Here is a 21,346-nt window from a genome sequence, read left to right on the forward strand (position 1 = left end):
TATAATTTGAGAGGAGGACAACACTCACTCAGGGCAGGGATTCAGATACACAATAGCTGTGTGATCGCAGAGACCCTTAGCCAGAGAATAAGTCTTAATGGTCAATTGCTGTCTTTCTCTTTGCTCATCCAGCAGGAGCAAATGTAGGCTAAGAATCAGCAGAGAATATGCAGTGATACCAGATCCTAGAATGTTCCAGACAACCAAGCAAGATCAGACTCAGTACATTTTAAATGCTTAAGATCACAAAGGGTATGAGAGAAAACTTGAAGTAGAAACACCAAAGGGCAGGGGGCGGGGGCTGTTGTCAAAGGAGATTGCCAAACAGAGCTTCTAAGGGAAAATGCAAGCACTGAAATTAGAAACTCAGAATTAAAACATGTCTTAAGTTAACCCCACTGAACACATTGTTATAGATCCACATCTAACCCTCCACAATTACACTAGCTCTATTCACCATGGCTCAAGAAACGGAGGCAAACAAGATGTCCTTCAGTAAACAAACAGTAAAGTCTACTGACACATCTGGACAATGGGGTAGGGGAAGAGAGGTCATTGGTGCTAACAAGAAATGAGCTATCCTGAGGATACACCATGTCTGCAGACACAAAACTAAACACTGTTGCTGTGGTTGCTGAGGCGCTGGCTGACAGAACCTAGTTCGGAGGTTCTTGAGGAAGTTGGCCAGCAACTGACCTACGTAGATGAGGACTCTTGGAGCCGACCATCAGACTGAACTCAGGGGACTTGGTGGGGGAGCTGGTAGAAGGACTAGAGCAACAGAGGGGGATGGCGACCCCATTGGAAGAACAATATAGGCCGGCCTGACCACCCAGTTCTCCCAGAGTCTAGACCTCCAACCAAGGAATGTACCTGGAGGAAGCCATGGCTCCAGATACATATGCAGAAGAGGATGGACTTGCCTGACAGCAATGGGAAGGGTAGCCCTTGGTCCTGGGGAGGTTTGATGTCCCAGAGTAGGGGGATGCTGGAGCTTGTGGGTGGGTCGGGGAGCACCCTCATTCAGGCAAGGGGGAGGGGGATATGGGGTGGGGAGGTTGGGTGGAGGGATAACTGGGAAGTGGGATATCATTTGAGATGTAAATGAATGGAATGATCAATTTAGGAAGGAAGGAAGGAAGGAAGGAAGGAAGGAAGGAAGGAAGGAAGGAAGGAACTATCAAGCCAGGGAAGGACCTGGTAAAAATGAAATACATATTGCAAAGCCCAAGAAGTCAGCCTGAGAGGCCTCAAGAGATTCCCCAAGGTGGCATAATGCAGTGTGCAAATGCTAGAGAGAGACTCCGTCCAGTGCAGCTGTCTGCAGGTTGTGCAGGGAGCTCCAGCGATGCAGCCTCTGTGAGTCAACAGCCATGTTGGAGTGGGCTTTTGAGTGATGAAGCTGTCTTTTAGTCACCCATGAACTTATTAGTAACCTTAATGAACTTACTGGTTCACTAACTCTTGGTGCCCTAACTGGGATAAACCTTTGTTCATATCTCCTCCAAGAAAAGTCACACAGCAAAAGCTTGTAGAAGATATTTCTCTGTTTTTATAGAGTGCTGTGTATGTCAGGGAGAGACCAACTCTATACTTTCCGGACTTGACTGCTGTTATAAGAAGGGGTGATCCATCAACCTGACAACTGCAAGAGAACAAGCTTAGGTAGCTTGGCCTGACTAGAGGCAAAAAGAATTTGAATCCCAGAGGACACTGCTGAGTTAGCAGTTAACTGACTCCTGAACTGTCCTCCTGAAAAGCAAAATAAAGAATCCTTTCATTGCCCAAGGTACTTCTGTACTTGCAAATAAAGGGATCTTCAGCCAGCCAGGCTTCTCCATGCTGGCCCTATTGATTCTAGATCCAAGAAGGTAGTCAGATCTCTTGGAGCTGTACGCATGCAAGGAGCCAGAGAGTCTAAGGGTTGACTTTCCGATGTCATCGGGGGGCGTGCCAGAAGAGAACAGGATAGTAAAACACCGTCAACAAAGCTATCTGGTGACAACCGGACAGGTGGGCGATGAGTTACAAATCGTAATATACTGTTATCCCTCACACACAAAGACAAAGCATGTAAATTAGCACTACGTGTGTTTCAAGACTAAGGCACAGAATATGCTGGGACACAGATTCCATCATGAATTGTCTCCAGTGGGTTGTCTCTGTGTTGATAGAGCAAGAAGTCTTATCTAACAGGCCAGCCAGCAAGCTATGGGGGAAACTGTAAAATTGCGATTTACTGATTTTGTGGTTACAGTAAGCAAAATGGATCCTGTAATAAAAAAAGTCTTAGCATATACTAGGGTAACAGTAATCCCTCTAAAAAGCATTTTAAAAATCCAGGAAATAACAAGGTAACAAACAGTTCCGACTGTTGCATTTTTTCTCTAGAAATCCCAAAGTATCTCTAATAGTTCTCTATCCACACATATTATCTACAGAAGTGCAACATCCTAACAGTTCTCTATCCACTAACCCCCCATATTATCTACAGAAGTGGAACGCCCTTCTTCTTTCTGGACCATGGCACTCAAGTGCTGTGTAATGATTTGGCCACAGCTTATTTGTGTCTGAATTTATGCTAGGGTTCCTATCTCTTGCTCCCCATCTCCCCCACCCTCCAGATCTTCTCCAGGGGTGAAGATGCCCTACGTGGGCAGGAAGCCAGCAGAATGCTGGACTGCAGAGAAGGCACAGACATTTAACTTTCACTTCCCCTGAGCCCTGTGTAAATAGTCTGACACTTAGCTCCCCACCTTCCGGTCTATCTATCTGACAGGCAGGGTCTCACTGTTCACTGCAAACTCTTCTTCCCAGAGGCCCCATCTGTCCAGTGACTCCTTGACGATGCTCAGCTGGAAAGCCCCGTTCCTTCCCGTTTGACTTTCCTTATCTGTGGCTTGATCATGAACCCCATGTTGAAGTCAAGAAGTAGAGGTCAGGCCTTTCTAAACTTCTTGGCTATGGCCAACACATCGGAAGTCTGCTTGACTTGGTGTGGAAATGTGCTGACAGGAACTGACCACAAGACATCCTCAAGAAGAGGACATAGGAGAGGGGGACTCAAGAGACACCAGACACCATAATCAGCTCAGCACTTCCCTCTCCCAAAGGTGGGAAGGTCACCTCCTTCCTCAACCAAATATACTACATGGATTCCCAAACAGGTACCCTACCCAGGAAATGAATTCTCCATGCCACTTTTCAGACATTCATTTAGATACTTTACCACGTTTCTGCAAGCTAGCTGAGAAATGTAACTAGTGGTGACAAAGCCACCTTAGGGAAATGTGTGGGTAGCTAGGTGATAACAAAGCCACCTCAGGGGATGTGCACCAGCCTGCCTCTCCCACCCTGGGGAAGCACTAATATCAGCAGCATTTCAAGACCACCAAGTCTGAGCACACTGTGAGGGGTCGCTCCACTTTCCCTTGAGAAACAGGGCTAATAAGCTCTATACCCCCAACAGGAAGGAGATCTCTACATCGTTCTCAAAGACAGCTGAGTGAACTGTGAACGTTCCCAGGCTTTAACAGTCTCATTTACGTACCCGCCATCTGCTGCAGACTCCAAGAATTCCAAATTTAAAAACAACCTAAATTAAAACACAGTACAGGAACCTTCCAAAGGAGAGAGCCAGTTTTTCCTTTCTTTTTCCTCCACCCATCTTACTTTCTCTACCATTGTCTTTGTCTGCTCTAGAATACTGTATTTGTCAAGGTTCTCCACACAAACAGAACTGAGAATTGACTCGTGCCCTAGAAGACCTGTCACCCGCATCAGTAGGGTAGAGGCCCAGAAAGCCAGGGGCGTGAGTCTATACCTGAAGGTCTGAGCCCCAGGGAAGCCAGCATGTACATCCCTGTCTAAGGTCAGAATTAGGGAAGGGGGCACTTTCCTCCTTCCTGTAGTGGGTGGCACAATACCCACTCACATTGGGAAGGAACTTATTTCACTACTTCAAGGGCCAATCTTAGAACAGATTCTCATAGACTTACCCAGAAGCAGCATTTTAAACTGGGCGTCCCTTTGTTCACTCCAGTGGTTGTAAAATTAACCAACATTTGCACTGAGGCATTGGTTATGAAGGCACCAAGCCTAACTTCTCACACACATGTATTTTCCAATGTAATCCTCCAGATTAACATGTAAACAATCTATGTACTTTTCAAAATAGACCAATAGATATAACAGAACACATGGGAAGCATAAACAATGCCCATAGACCCATTCTAATTGGCGATAGTTGGAAAAAGTTCAAACAGAGAGAAACACTGTGTATGCATATGCTGTGTTCTTGCTCTGGAATATTCGAGTATTTTCTGCCTTGCAATGGGCACTTCTTTGGGGGAGGTAAGGGCATCTCTACCTTTCTGCCACTGAGTTTGGCCATGTGACTTGCTATGGCCAATGAATGTTAGTAGACAGGGTAGTCACCATGTCTGTGGAGTGATGAATGGTGCTCTAATTCACCCGTGTTCTCTCTCAGTCAAGAGCAAAGCAGTTTTGACAGGAGCTGATCCTCAGACTTGGACACTAGGATGAAGAGATGCATAGAGTGGACTTGTAGGACCTCCCACATCCCTCAGCTACTGCTATGGACCAAGCATCCTGACCACCTTCAACAGGAATAAGCTTGAGCACCACAGTCTCGGGCAGCTTTTACTCTGAATTATGAAGTCATGGCTTCTAACATCACAATTTTTAGTTGTTTACATAATATGCTTTAAAAATTCCTTTGGAATTTTACCTATTTTTAAAACAGACAAGTTTATTTTCTAAAGAAAATGTGTCTTGGGCCTGCAATTAACTAAATATTGAAAACTGATAAAAAGAGTGTTTTGTATATTAATGAACTAGAAAAATTATACAGCATTGCTTCATTTAAAAGCCAATCTGAAGACAGGTGCCTACAGTCCCAGTGCCTGGGAAATGGAGATTTGAGGCCAGGACTGCCTACACAGGGAAACCCTGTCTCTGACCAACAAAAATTATTCCAAGGGCTGAGAACATAGCTGACTGGTAGAGTACTTGTCTAGCAAGACCCTGAGTTCAGTTCACTAGAACAGCCAAACAAACAAGAACAAAATCCTCTGGAGATTGGAGTAAGATGGAGCTATTTGTCTTTCCCATTCAAATCAAAATTTCCAAAACTATAAAATAATGGGGAACTCATAAATAATGTTAAAAATAAGAGTTAAATATGGCCAAGAACTTATGAACAATTTCCAGGAAAATGGACAAAGTGTAATGTAAGATGTAAAGCATGAGTAGAAGAGTCCTGCCTCTGAGCCCCTTCATGGGCTGCTTTCCCCCTCCCTTTCCTGTCCTGGTTTCTGCTTCCTCAGCTCCTCTCCTGTCAGAGTTACTTTCCAAATGTGAGATAAGACACAATGACCAAGGCAACTTGTGAAAGGAAGCATTTGATTGGGAATCATAGTTCCAGAGGGCTAGAGTCCATGACCATCATAATGGGGAGCATGGCAGCACGCAGGTGAGCATGGTGTTGGACCAATAGCTGACAGCTCACACCTTAACACACAGTCATAAGGGAGAGAGTTAAATGAGAGTGCTGTTAGCTTTTGAAAGCTCAGAGCACACTCCCAGTGGCACATCTCCTCCAAGAAGGCCACACCCCCTCATCCTTCCCAAACAGTTCCAACAACTAGGGATGAAAGCATTTAAATAATGAGCTTATAAGAACCCTTCTCATTCAAACCACCACAGCTTCTAAGCAAACTATACCCCAATCTTGGTTTCTTTAATACTTTAACACTATAGGAATCAAAACATATACAAGTCCTGGTGCTTTGCCAAAACTCACTTCAAACTACTTTCTCTCACCACCCTCCTCCATATTCTGCTTCCCATACTCACAATTAATCTCATCCTGATTGTTTCCAGTCTCTCAGCCTCCCAGACCCAAACTTTAAGGTTATCTTTGATACTCACCTCCAATGGCCCTGGGAATTCTCAAGAATAGTAGATGAGTACTCTCCAGCCCAAGACCCTGCCTTTGACTTTCTATCAAATTTAACACACTGACTTAATTCCAAGTTTAGTCATTGCAGCTCACCAAACTCATTATAATCCTCCCCAGATATTCCCAGCTGCTGCCACCTTGACCCATGTCTCATAACTTCACACATGGACAGTATGAAAGGTTCCTGATTAATAACTCAACTCCCCGTATCTGTCTGTCTGTCTCTCTGTGTGTATATGTGTCACTCTGTGCCTCTCTGTGTTTCTGTCTAGTCTCTGTTTCTGTCTCTCAGTCTCTGTCTCTCTCTCTCCCTTTCCTTCCCCCTCTTCCTCTCCCTCTCTCCCACCCCTTCTCTCTTCCCTAAGACTGGTCTTCCAGAAACAAGCTCTGGTCACAACTTCACAAGGCTCCTACCTTATCTACCATCCATGTTACAAAGCAAGGTCCCTCTTGGCCCCAATTTCTCTCCCTGCTTACATCTCCATTCAAGTCTTCACCTCAGGAGCCTTCTCAGCAGAACCACTCATGATTCATTCTAACTGGACTGTTGTCCAATGTCTTCCACTCTGGTCACTCTGCTCCTTAAACTTGGTAGGTGCTTGACCCATCTTTAACCACACTCAAAACTCTGGGTCAAATTAAATGTCACTCCTTTCCTGAAGCCTTATTGTCTGGAGTGGAATGATGCCTCTTCTGATCTCCTATACAGCATACATCTACTGTTCTCGATACTCGTCATTTTCTGCAATTCACTCTGCAGCGCATAAATCTTGAGTTTAACACTGTTGTATATGTGTGTCATCCATGTAGTCCTCAACTCTAATTTACACACAGAGCAATCCCAGTACCCAGACCGTTTCTTTGAGCCTCGTACTGTAAAGCTGCCTCTGGCGAGTAAGCACTACTGTGACTCACCATCAGTTAGATGCATCTTGGTTTGAGCTTGGATTTGAACAACCACACAACAGTATGTACCAACTATACCCGCCTTCCCTCCTTCATTGCATACTCAAGAGTCATTTAGACCGTACAGAATTGCTTGTGTGTTATTTTCTATTCTAGGCTAGTATTTCACAATCTAATGATTCCACAGCTTATCTAGTCAGTCCACTGGAGATAAACATCTCGCAGGCAATTAACCATTATTTAAAGAGGGGGGGTTCCTGTGGCCATGTTTGCATGCCTATTGGTGATCAGCCCTCATTTGTCCCCTTTCCTGAATTTTTGTCAGTCCATATCATTTGTACAAAAGAGTGCCTTCCATTGTGACAATTTCACATCTGCATCCAGTGTAATTTGATCACCCTTATCCTTTTTCTCCCCTTTCCCTTCCCCACTGACCCTCAATAACCTCCCTCTGCTCTCATGTCCGTTTATAAAAATCTAGATTCTGCATGTGAGAGAAAACTATGATATTTATCTAAGTCTAGTTTCACTCGATTTGATTATCTCTGATTCCATCCAGTTCCCTGCAAATGACACAAGGTTCTCCACTGTGTCCGAATAAGCCCCACCGTGTATATAGATACCATGGTTTCTTTACCCTTCCACCCCATTGCTATGATTGTATAACCTGATCATTGTGTTAGTACCAGAGACAACACAAGTGCAGGTCTGTCTATAGCATACTCACTATATTCTTGTGGTCTACATCAAAAAGGTCATCACTGATCTCTGCCCAAGGAATACAACCACTATTTGCATGTTTAGTCTAGCAAATTCTATCATACATTTCCCCAAAGTGTCCCCATGCATGACCACCCCACAAATAATGTGACAAATGCTCTGGCTCCTTGTCAACCACACCTCCATGAGTGATTGCAGATTAAAACCATCTGCCAGTGTTACCTTACGTCTGTATTTAATGATTAGCACGCACAACAGTGTCCTAGAAGCTGCTTAAGTGCATGGGGTTTCAGGGTAGATCCCCTACTGTCCTATAAGGCAAGCAATGACAGTACCATCCTTGCTTCCATTTTGCTGATGAGAAAACAAGGCTCAGAGATGCTGAGCGGTTTGCCCAGTGCCGTGACCTCTTGTGCAGTGGAGACAGTGACTCTGGATGTCCCCCTGCCCTGCAGCCATGGCACTGAGTTTTACCACTTACACTAAACAGATAGTTCTCTAAGCTTAGGGCCCATGTTTAGTTTACTGCTATTAGATGGATAAGGCGAATTAGAACATAAACTGTCATTCTTTCTACATCAGAAGCTTACAGTGACTGGCTACAATACAGTGATTAAGAGACACCATCGTTTTTCATCTGAATCACATAGAGTAGAATCTCGGATCCACAGATTCAATAGCGTCCGCATGCAAAGCCACATCGAATGACTCTATAAACACTGACAGACTGAAAATGGCACTACTGCCCTTTGGAGGTTGTTTTTAAACTCATTTACTTTTAACTATCACTAAATAATCTTAAGCTCGTCAAAAATATTGGGGGAATGTGCTCAGAGTGTACTTTACACTGGCAGAGGAACAGCCTTAAGAAACACTGTAGAATGCAAACCAAAATAACAAATTGAAAAGCAAGAATAGGAAGGTCAAAGTTGGGATCGTAAGTCAACCAGATAATTACGTCATTCATGCAGTAAGCCAATAATCTGCTAATAAGCAGTGGGAATGGAAAGGCAGGCGGAAGGGGTGAGGAAGGGAAGGGATAACGGCAGCAGGAGCGCGCGGCGCACGAGCCGACAGTCAGCAGCTCCAGGCTGCTTATTAAAGATTATGCGATATTTCATCATCATCTCAGGACATCACTACAGAGACTGTTAAGTCACACTGAATTCATCACTATCTGTGTCATCGGGTGTGTGTTTCAGGAGATACATGGCCAATTGCAAGGGAATCTGATTACTTTTTATGCTATCAGAAACCACAGGTGACACACTTAAGCAGTGACATCCCCAACTGCCAGGCCTTGGTGAGCCCTAGGAATATCACCTTCACTGAAGACAGTGGTCCCCAGGTGTCCTGCTCACTCCTGCAGCCAGAGGGCCTGGGCCACGCCCTTTGAGAGTTTATTGCTTCAAGTGCATTTGTGTCATATGATGGGTCCAAAAATATTTAACATCTAACATCAGAAAAGACATTTTAAATGTCCTGTTAAAACATCTACAATGTTTTAAAAGGTGTTGTTGAGGCAAATTCCATAAACAAAAATGACAGACAACTAAAACTTGAACTGTTAGCTAATATTTACAGCAAGACTGAGTTTTGAATTAAATATTCATCTGTCATGGCTTGGTGAAGATGTCTAAGTATCAGCTTTAGTTCACAGGAGATAATTAGATAGGGCACTAAGTTCAATACAGTTTCTGCTACACAGAAGATCAACTTGGTTTCTAGAACTCTGAAAACAAAAGTGGGAACTGTTGATATGGCTCAGTGGGTAGTGCTGACTGTGCTAACACGAGGACTACATTCAAATCCAAAGTACCACAAAAAGCCTGAGAAGCTGAACATGGAAACCCTGTTGGGACCTCAGTGGTCCGCCAGCAGGATGAGAGGTGAGACAGGAGACTTCTCAGAGGCTAGCCGTCCTGGCATGGTCAGCAGGGACAATGAGATACCCAGGCTCAGTCAGACAAGGCAAAAGGCAAAGGCCAACATCACCGGCTGTCCTCCACAGCCAAACTGTGTCAGGCACGCACCCGCACTCACTCACACACACACACACACACACACACACACACACACACACACACACACACACACACTTGGTAAAAATAAACACTCTGTGGATAAATAATTATTCTACAGTTTCCTCAAGAAAAAAATATCTCATTATAAAATACTGCAGATGTTTAACCGTGGTCATTTATCATTTGGACGTGTTTGCTTTCAAATCAATCAAAAACATTCACCTTTCAAACTCAGACATGAGAGCATATATATATAACGCACCTCTCAAATCTACGTACCTCTCATGCATATAATCAACTCCAAGCAGCAATTGGATAAACCATTCCACTATCTGATTTTCAGGAAAGATTTTCCCAGCTTCTTTATATTCCTGGATTTTATAGTCCAGATCTCGGCCCTGAAATAAAATAACATAATCTTTTATAACTTTTACATGTAAAATGTTAATACCAAGTTCTCTCAATAGTAACTGACAACCATGAATGTCTCAATTTGCCTGGCAGTGTCTGATGCGACTCTGATGATGGTATCTCTTAATATACTTTAATTACCATAGAAAACAAAATGCTAAGTGTCAAATTCTCTGAGAGAACCCTTACATCTCACCTTTTTACATCAAAACACTGAAAGACTAGAGATTGTCTGATATGTGTTCTCAGGAGAAAAGGATCAAGAAAAAGGCTTTGTGCAGAATGTGAAGAACAGGGACAATGGAACACAAGGCAAGAGGTGCCTGCCATGACCATAGGAATATAGGATGATAAGAAAGCCACCCAGGGACAATGGCCAGGTCCTCCTCGGTGAAGAGCAAGGTATTTCCAGGCAACAAGGCAACAGGAGAGATAACTTGTAATCAAAACTACATGTGCTCAATGGACCAACCGCTCATAATGCAGTTTTGAATTTCCTTTCAGTGCAATGTGCAAACACTTGCTTAGCATTTGTCTTTCCAAATTAAAGAATATCAAGTCAAAAGCATATCAAGCATTCACATGCTGCCTTGATGAAACTTCCTCCCTTGGAGTTCCTAGGCCAAGTAGATCAAAAAAATACAATGGACTAGTATTTAGATCTTGGCAAGAACAAGGAAGGGAGAACTAGTTCCCTGTCCTTCTCCAAGGGTGCCTGTCTGTCCAACACTCATTTCTAACCCTGGCGTGTCCCAGGGTTCTGCCACGGCATGAGAACTGTGCTGTGACAGTATTTCTGCACATTGTACATGATGCTTTGTATAGTCTATCATTGTGACATCCTTAGGATGTCACAAAACAGAAGCCACGTCTACTACATTATCTCTGCTATCAGCTTTACATTCCCATCAAGGGGATATCTATACGACTGAGGGATAAATTAGGAAAACAAGCCCTGAAACAGGAGACCTGAGTGTGAAATCTCAGGAGCTACACAAGCCTCCCTCTGCTCTCTGGATAGAATCGTAAGAAGAAATGCCATCGGTTCTTCCTACAGAGTTAAGTGAGAGACGATCTAGCCAGCATGAAGATAAGACACCAAACTCTAAACCCAAGGTCACAGTCTTAAGTTACCCTCCATAACTTTTGATTCTCATTGTTTAAATTTCTCTCTGAGGGGGTAAGTCCTGTAGTTTTGCCGTGACCATGTATCCCACCATGTCCTTTATGAGCACTCTATGGCTGATGTCCTGAGGATGTACCCGAGGCAGGTGAGTCATCCACAGATTATGACAAACATTTTGCTTCGGGCTCACAAAGAAAGAAAGGAACTTCTGCGGCAGCCTGATTTTAACTCAGCGGTGTGGGGAACATTTCTTTCTTTTCCACAACTTATCATCTAAGCAAAAGCCAGTGCATTTCATAAAATGACACATTCTTATTTACATAGGTTAAGTTTTCTTTTCTCAACTTTGTCTTTGACAAATATTTAATGATGATTTTTCTCACTAAAACAAACCAATAAAAAGGGAACGGGATTGAACTTGAGCCAATATTAATGTTGTCCTTCCTTGATCCATTTTCTTCAGTAACGTCACCTCTCAAAAGTTACAGGAAAAGCCTTGATGTGAACTTCTAAGGTTCCAAAAATCTACAGCCCATACTGTCACTTGGTAGATTAGTGGTGTCCCTTCACACCACATCCCAATTAGCCAACATTAGATAGACTTTGAAACACGCGGCCTTGAAGAAATGAAAAACACTCATCTACAGTGTTCTAAACAGCACCTTTGATTTCCAGGGACAAGTTTAAATCCCCAAAGGATTTGATTTTTTAAAAATTAATCCATTTTCAAGGCTGTCAACCAAAGCGCTTACAACTACTTTGAAAGACCAAAGAGAATCTTCTCAGAAGCCCACACATAATAAAGTGGAAGTGTTCAAAGAATGGACAGACAAAAGGACCCCTTCGAGGCCACAAGGAGCATGGAGCATCCATCTGCCCTACTTCTCTACTTTAAGATGAAAAGACTGTCCCTTTTAACTCATTGACTTGATACCTCACAATACTGCTCCTTCAAACCTGCCTCATTTCAATAAAGAAACATTTGTCCTTGCCTTTATAGATGGAGCACTGATGTGGAAGGACTCGATTTTCTTTAAGGGTCTGGCTCAACAGGAGTTTGATTATGTTCCAGTGAGGATATGGGGTGGGTCCCAGAAGTGGGGCCGGGGTGGACCTGGGAAGTGAAGGTGCTCTGGATTCATAATGTGACCTCCTCAAATAATCAATAAAAATATTATGAAATTAAAAAAACATTTGTCTGATACACTTCCAAGTTGAACAAGTAACAGAATCATTGAAGTAGCCTTCTTAAAATTCACAATTTGATTCTGCATATCAGGATAGTACCAAAGAATACGTGTTTTATTTTCATTTTTGCACATACACATGTATTCATATGTATGTGCATGTATTCATATGTATGTGCATGTATTCATATGTATGTGCATGTGTATAGTCATGTCTGTGGACACATGTTGGGGACATGTGCACACAGATGTGTGGCCATGTGGTTGACAACTGGAGCCTTCCTTTACTGCTTGCCATTTTGCTCGCTGAGGGCAACTTATCTCAAGGCTCACACACTAGTCTGCCCACAGGCTGGGTCCAGGGATCGGATTACTGAGCACTGGAGTCCAGAGAGACCACAGCAGCCACCTAGTATTTACTTAGGTGCTGAGGATGCAAGTCCCCACCCTGACACGACCAGTGTTTTAGCTACCGATTCATCATCCCAGTGTGAGAATATGTTTTTAACATGCATCCCAGGTACCTCTGGAGCTGTTCTAAGTCAACAGTTTGAGGAGCAGTACTAAGCCGTACCATCAATGGGCCACAGGCTTAAAACCTACCCTATCACGTAAATACTCCACCCAGAAGTCTAAATATTCCAAAGGCAGAAGACCCTTGGGAAAAGCAGGGTTGAATAGAAATATTTAATGATTTTTTTTAAAAGCCCATGACAGATGTAGGGAGAAAGGACAGGTACACTGCAGTGTTCTGCAAGCTGACTGCAATAGAGTGCTTAAACATGGGGAAATGTCAAGCCACATTGTGCTTTTTAAAGCAAAATAAGACAATCTCATTTTAAATAGCTACTGAAAAATCCCCTCCACTCTTATGACGTGCTATGGTTGATAACACAAATGACAGCCTGGGGCTTACTCAGCGATCTTCTTTGTCTATAATGTCTGAGAACGTTAGTGCACTCTTCCTACCGAGAAAAGAAAGCAGCAGAACTTTCTTTTGTTTTTTTCATCTCAATATAAAATAATGCTCATAATCTATAAAGCACTGGGTTGTTTTTTAAGTAAACTATTTGATAAAATGTTAATTATTCTGATATTTTAACGTTTATATTTATATAAAGTCATAGGCCAACTAACACTATGCCTCAAATATTATAAGTTTTGCTGAGTTTATGAATTATTAGATATGAATTTATTCTTTTTAACTAAATTCATTTCAGTCTTCAATCATTATAGTTTTAAATGAAAATTAGTGGTCATACTTCATTTTTGAGAAACAATCTTCTTTCCTCTTTTCCTGTCTACAGATTCCTCAAACCACTTGAGATAAGCTAGCGACATTTTATGGTGAAAAAAACACTTCAAATCCACCAGCAGAGGTACTTTCCAATTTTCATGTTAAAGGGTCAAAGTATGTCTCATACTGTAAACAAGGTAAAGAAGCAGAGGCAAAAAGCAGACAATGCTCATGGCCTTTCTGGGGACAGTCTCGCCCTATAGTCTCGCCCTGTAGTCCAGGCTGACTTAGAACTTGAGATTCCCTGCCTCAGCTTCCCAAGGGACAGGATTACAAACTTGTATCACCGTGTCTGTTAATATTTTAATTCTGATACTATAAATACCATGAATATATTGGTCAGGTATATAAAATAAGAGACATATTAGTTATCTTCTCGAACCAAACGAACTAGACTCTAGGCCCATATAAAAGGCACAGTGGATTTAGAGAAGACCATTTATTTCTGAATGGAGAGGTCAGGCATGACGGTCCAGATGAGACCAAGCTCTCTGAACACAGCAGCCTCCATCACAGGTACTATAAGGAATAGACCAATGGGTGGATGTCTGATGTGAGCCCACACCATGAAGGATAGCTACCAGTCGACAGCAAAATGATGAACACAGAGGAATGTCCTCTGTGAACAGCAGACTGTGGAAGGTGATGGTACCTTGAAGAAACATCAGAGCCGTGAGCAGTAACTACTAGACTAGCATTCTGTCGAAAGTAAATAAGGAATAAACATTACGTTAAAATATGTATTTGTGAACAAATTGAGTTATGTTTCCATGTGTATATAATATACATGTATATTTAAAGATATAATCCATCAGTGAGTGAAAGCTAGGAAAATAAGAAGTCTCCCTAATGCTCCAGTCCTGGTCCACAAATCAGTAAAACCCAGTCATATAATTTTCAGGAAATCATTCCACCCAAATTCTGTATGTTCACTTGTAAAATGGAATGAATGAAAACTTCTGGCTGGAAAAACAGCTCTGCAGTTAAGGGTTTGCTGTACAGTCACAAGGACTAGAGTTCACCTAGTCAACATGACAAGCTGGGCATCCATTCGTCCCTGTAACCGCAGATCCCAGGGGAACAGAGTCAGGAGGGTTTCCGGAATTGCTGGTTTCTAATGTAATCAAGAAAATGCAAGTTCCAGGTATAAAAACAGGCCTTGCCTCAGAGTAATCAGACCCGTAGAGTAGGATGCCCAAAACTTTCTCCTGACCTGTGCATGTGCACACTCGTGCATACACACAAGTATGTGTATAAACACTCACATCAATAAATATACATACATTAATAAACCTTTAAAAAATAAACTTCTAATTAGAAATGACCAAATATTGGTGGTGGCAGGGAGAGCGTTAGAAATAGGACACTGATGCCATGCAAGCACAAGGACATTATGGAGGGACGGGGACAGGGAAGAGGGAAGAGAAGATATGGAGGGATGGGGTTACAATCAGGGTTCTGAGGAAGGGGACAGGGATGAGGGAAGAAAATCAATAAAAATAAATTTTATCTGAAAACACCAAGATGAATTCTAATGCTGTGTGTGCTAAGCTAATGTTTTTATTTAAAAAATCACTTCTAGGCCAGGCACAGTGGTACAAGACTATATCATGACTGTATCCAAGAACTTGGGAGCTGAGGCGGGAGGACTACAAGTTCTAGACCAGCCTGGACTACATAGTAGGCTCTACCTCAAAAGGAATTTCAGTCCCTCTCTATAAAGAAAGGAGAACTGTTGAAAGACACAGAGTCATCCAATAGCCAAAGTTAGAACATTCTGAACCACAGAGCTGATAACACTAGCACTGGGCTGTAACCCATAGGATATAATAAATACCTACAAAGAAACAGTTGAATAAATCCATGAATGGTGAGAGGGAACAGCTCTTCCTGGGAGGAGAATCCCAGCTAAACAAAGGAAGGACGTGGTTGCAACAGCAGAGAGAAGTCACTGTGTGACTTCCCTGAAAGACACTAAACACAAGAGGGTGAGGGCGTGAGAAGACACTGAGCATGGCATGACCTCAACGGACCTTCCCCGGATGCTCCTCGCCATTCTTCCCCGATGCTCCTCGCCACTTCCCCGGATGCTCCTCGCCATCTTCCCGGATGCCCTCGCCATTTCCCCGGATGCTCGCCATTTCCCGGATGCCTGCCACCTTCCCCCGATGCTCTCGCCATTTCCCCGGATGCTCCTCGCTACCTTCCCCCTGGATGCTCCTCGCCACCTTCCCGGATGCTCCTCGCCACTTCCCGGATGCTCCTCGCTTACCTTCCCCGCTTACCTTCCCCGGATGCTCCTCGCTTACCTTACCTTCCCCGGGATGCTCCTCGCTTACCTTCCCCGGGATGCTCCTCGCTTACCTTCCCCGGGATGCTCCTCGCTTACCTTCCCTGGGATGCTCCTTGGTTACCCTCCCCGGGATGCTCCTCGGTTATGAAGAGAAAATAGTAACACCACCACAGAGAAACCCAGAAACAGAATCTTCACTAAGTGCCCCACCCTCGTATTACCAGAATGAGGCAGGCCAGCACCCTGCAGCCCTTGATGCCATGCACCAGTAATGCTGCAACACCTCTTCTGTGGCAGGATTAAGACTAGGGGACCTCAGCCAGGTTATAACAAACAGCAAACCAGAACATTCTGAGGTCTCCCAACCACAGCAAGAGAACTTAACACTCATCAAAAGCGTTATGAATAGTGTGTGTGTGTGTGTGTGTGTGTGTGTGTGTGTGTGTGCGTGTGCGTGTGTGCGTGTACAGCAAAGGGAAACTACCATAGATACAGATGCCACCAAGGAAACACAATTCAATAAAATAGCGTCCATGTCTCCACCACTGTGTTACACCACCTTAGCGGCTAACGCTAGGGTATGTGTTCAGTTGCCAACATGCCCCACTCAAAGGTGACGTATTTGGTTCCTAAATCACGTCTCCCACTTTTCTACCTCTGCGCCATTTCCTTTAACTTTAATGTCCCAACTCTGCTTGACAGAATCCTTCCCACATTTCAAGTTCAAATATAATAAGCTAGCCCCACCAGGGTTCCCACGGTCCTAAGCTATTTCTCACCATCCTTCTTGTGGCACAATCTATTTTAGCCATTAATAGAAATGTCTCATTTAACTTGCCAGACAAATTCATTGAAGAAAGTTGGCATTAGATCGAGGATTCGGCTCAGGAGGAGAGCGCCTCCCTGCATGTGCGAGGCCTTAGGCTCAGTCCCCAGCAATGGAAAAACAGTAAATTTTCCCCATTCCCCCAAACTATACCTGAGAACTACACCTCACAGAGATGAGGCTCAGGAATGGCTCTTGGCAAGCTCAGAAAGAGCCAAGAAATCATACAGAACACTGGTCTATCCATAAGCCCTGAAAACTGGAGTTGCCAAGGTGACGGGAAGCTCATGTGGGTTAGGGACCATATTTTTCTTTCCACAGAGCTGTGGAGAGTGGGATGGGAGCAGCTGCTCCGGGGACGAGGGGGAGCTGGGTGATCTTTATGACGCACAAGGCCTGGTCATCAGTTATACCCACAGGCCAGCCCAGACTCCCCTGCCCTCAGGTCTGGGCCCACCCCAGCTCATGAGTCCTTAAACACTGACCATTTTTTTTACTATCTATTTTGATAATAACCATCCCCCCAACTCCCAGTTCTAACCCTGGCTGCCCATTAAAAACAGCCAGAGAACATTCAAAATCCTGTCGCTGAGCTATAATACCCTGGCTAAATAGAGGACAGCCTGCCTAATATACATGGGAGAGGACAGCCTGCCTAATATACATGGGAGAGGACAGCCTTCCTTATATACATGGGAGGGGACAGCCTTCCTTATATACATGGGAGAGGACAGCCTGCCCAATATACATGGGAGAGGACAGCCTGCCCAATATACATGGGAGAGGACAGCCTGCCTAATGTACATGGGAGAGGACACCTTCCTAATATACATGGGAGAGGACAGCCTTCCTAATAAGAGGAAGTCTGTGATGGGGAGAGAAGAGGGGGCAGTGAAGGGCCCAGTAATCTGGGCAGAACCAAAAGGGGGGGCGGTGAGAAAAAAGCATTAGAGTAAGTAATGGCCTAAGCAAAGATGAGACATATAGAACTGTGTAGGAAGGACAGAGGAGAGGGCACATAGTTCCACTTCCTCCTGTGTCAAGAACAGGAGACACCCGAGGTTGAAATGCTCTGCCGCTTGGAGCTATCAGACAGCACTTTGTCCTGCAGCACAGGCTGGCCTTGAACTTGTGATCTTCCCGTCTTTCCTTTCTTCATCCTGGGATTATAGTACTACAATACCAATTGGTTGGTGGTTTGTTTATATATTTATCACATGCATATACAGTGTGTATATATTCACATGTATGTGGGTGCACAGTGTATGTGTGCGGGTGCGTGCATGTGTGCATGCATGCATGTGTGTGTGTGTGTGTGTGTGTGTGTGTGTGTGTGTGTGTGTACATGTGTATGTACAAGACATTTGTCTTCTATCATCCCACCTCATGTTTTGAGACAGAGTTCACTGATTAACTAGACAGGCCAACTCTGGATCTCCACTGTACCCACCCATCTCATTCTGTCCGTGCTCAGATTATAGACACATGCGCCATACCTAGACTATTACATGGGTTCTGGGGATCCAAACCGTGGCCCCCATTCTCGTGTAGCAGGCTCTGTACTGACTGAGCCATCTCCTGGGCCCCCAGCTGTTGGCTCTTTCACACATTATCTGAGCTGTCCAGTGGGTTGAGCAGCAGATAGAGACACATCACGGATGCATGAATGTATTACAGACGTGAAAGGTAACAAAGTAAATTTGCAAAAGGGAACGTGGTGACAACACTTGTGAGATCAAAGTTTGGTTACTTGCTATTTCCAATATCAGTTAAGAAGAGGATAGCATCAGGCCTGAGCCAGTTAAGAGTGAATTTGCATCTGAAGATGAGAAATATCTGTTAACAAGAAGGGAGCAACGTGCACACATCGTTTCTCAGGAGCCTGAAGAGCAGGAAGAGGCTGCCTGACAGCTCCGGACCCATGGACCCCTGGAAGCCCAGCTGTGCAGTGCAGCTGGCAGCCATCACCATGGCAACAGCCCCTCCCAGGAGAGCGGCTCGGTCTATGGAAACCAACCATCATTGAAAAATTCACGCGGATGATCCTGCACTGGATCCTGCCTGACAAAAGCCATTTTTATAGAAAAGCCCTTTCTGAGGACATAATTGGAACAAATGAGCAAATTTGAATAGAGATTGTGAATTAGATGGGTGGTTCTCAAACTTCAGCTTGTTTCAGACTCACCTGGTAAGCTTGTCAAAACACAGATGGCTGAACCCCGCCCCCACAAAGTCTGATTCAGTGTGGCTGGGCTTCAGGCCAGATGCTGTGTCTCTACCCAGTTACCAAGAGAAGCCGCTGCTGCAGATGTCAGATTCCACCGGAGAAGCAGTGGCCTGCATGTTCACATTGTTTCGGTGCTAATTTCCTGACGTTTTATCACTTTACAGCCCTTGGCCTTAGAGAGTACAGTATTTGTTTGGGACAAGGGAGCATTCGACTGGGAACTTTGTGCTAGTTTTCTGTTGCTGTGACAAAATACCTGAGAAAATTGACTTAAAAGCAGGAAAGATTCCTTTTAACTCATGGTTTCCGAGGTTCCAGTCAGTAGTCAGCTGCCTCTGTTGCTTTGGGGGCTGTAGTGAGGCAGACAGTTCTGGTGGGAAGCGCATGGCTGACAGCGACAGGGCTTCAGTCAAGTTGACACAGTTCCCCTGTGTGAAATATTTTCCGTCCTGTTTGAGAACCTTCACTGACAGGTGGAGAATCAGTCTGAGAAACTCCCATGTGGAATCTTCTTCTGGAGATGTAGAGATAGGGACAGCCGTCAAATCATTAACCGCACAGTCGAACTCTCTCCCTTCTTTGGTGTACCTCTTCAGTACCCGGATGCAGTCTTCTCTAAGAACCTTATAGCCGTCTCCTTTACGATTGCCTAAGACATCTCCACGTGTTCTCCACATGAATTTCTAACTCCATTAATTACCATGTGGTCAATCTCTCCCACAGTAACTGTCTTTGGTGTCAGTTTGACAATTCCACATACTCCGCCTTCATCACCACCTCTCAGAATCAGTACATCCTTGCCAGTGCAGTCTTCCTGGCCATTGCCCATGATGGCCTGGTATATGCCAAGTCACTCTCTGCCAGATTAACATCCCCGCCGAGGATGCAAATATTACCAAACTGCTTTGAGTGCAGACTTTTAACGTTGTGATAAGGAGAATCTTCATCATACATACTTCATCCATGTCCTTCTCCAGCACTAGGCCAGTATCTGTCAATGGCCCTCCTCGAACTACAGGTGGTAATTGCTTCTCCCGTCCAGTACTGTCTTGACTCAGTTCTTTCACTTTTTTCTTCTATTTTGTTCAAAAGGCTGTCAGTTTCTTGCTTGCCCTGCACATCTGTAACTCTGAAGGTCCAGCAACACCAATCCACGTGGATAAATTCTCAGATTGGCAAAGCTGCCATTCTTGCTCCTGTAAGTTGCTAAGCATCCACGGTCTTGCCAGGTGTGCACTGACTCCGCCATCCCCTGCCCCTGAAAAACAGGCTGAAGGCCTTTCAGAATGGCCTCGCCATCAGCTTTGGCACTGAGCATGTAATCATGAGTGCTGTGCCTTGTTGCTGCCAAAGTGTGGCGAGGCCCTGTGACCAAGGAGGCAACCGTGGGAGACTGAGGGACTGTGCGGTGTGTCAGGCTGCAGACCTGGGTGAGGTGGGGGTAGGGGAGCCTTACTGATTTTCTTAGAAACCCATTAGGTAAAGAATTTACATACCTAAGGAACTGGTTTTCATCACTACCAACCCTCTCCTCTGTCTGTCTGTCTGTCTGTCTCTCTCTCACGTGTGTGTGTGTGTGTGTGTGTGTGTATCTCTGCCTCTCTGTCTCTCCCTCCCTCTCCTCCAAGCAGAGAAGAAGCAAGCCAAGAGAGTGAGTTAAAGAAGAAAGGTCAAGTTAAGAATACTCCAGGTTCATTCAGATGAATTTGACTAGTGGTTTCTTAGTGAGTACAGCAAATGGGTAAAGCTGCAATGGTGTTTTTCTTTTTCTTTCTTTTTTTAAAAAGGATTTATTTATTTATTATGTATACAGAGTTCTACCTGCATGTATGCCTGCAGGCCAGAAGAAGACACCAGATCTTATTACAGATGGTTGTGGGCCACCGTGTAGTTGCTGGGATTTGAACTCAGGACCTCTGGAAAAGCAGCCAGTGCTCTTAACTGCTGTGCCACCTCTCCAGCCCATGCCTGCAGTGGCGTTTTGGGTGCAATCTCTATTCTCCCTCCTGCCTCTCAGCCAGATGGTACTCTCAGTTTCCATCTGGCTACCCAAAGTCTCTTAGCCAAACAAGCATGCCTTCTGCTCCAAAAACCCTTCCTTCCTTCCACCATAATTTCTCCTAATTTCACTCCCAAGAAGCATTTGGGTAGCCTACACCGTAACCACGCAGATCCAGACCACAGTTTCCTATTGGCCATCTCTTCTCTCAGTGTTCTAAGTTTCCTGCTCCTTTAAGGCTCAGTAAAGCACAAAGCTATTACTCCAAGTGAACAGAGAGCAGCCAAGACAACTGCACATACTTGGAGCCATGGTTCACAAGTCAACAGATAGGAGAGACTTTGCCT

The 21,346-nt window shown here is 44.3% G+C and overlaps 1 protein-coding gene across 1 annotated transcript in view; it reads right to left on the reverse strand.

Annotated features, from left to right (window-relative positions):
* Positions 1-21,346, reverse strand: part of Nek11 (NIMA related kinase 11) — a 233,237-nt gene that overhangs the window by 158,792 nt on the left and 53,099 nt on the right. The window contains exons 3-6 of the mRNA XM_032910420.1: positions 20,055-20,113; positions 18,632-18,646; positions 18,202-18,227; positions 9,913-10,051 (exon numbers count right to left, since the gene is read on the reverse strand). Of these exons, the coding sequence (XP_032766311.1) occupies positions 9,913-10,051; positions 18,202-18,227; positions 18,632-18,646; positions 20,055-20,113 (239 nt within the window). The remainder of the gene's footprint in view (positions 1-9,912; positions 10,052-18,201; positions 18,228-18,631; positions 18,647-20,054; positions 20,114-21,346) is intronic.

Source organism: Rattus rattus, chromosome 8 (assembly GCF_011064425.1).
Source record: "Rattus rattus isolate New Zealand chromosome 8, Rrattus_CSIRO_v1, whole genome shotgun sequence".
NCBI classification, from domain to species: Eukaryota; Metazoa; Chordata; class Mammalia; order Rodentia; family Muridae; genus Rattus; species Rattus rattus.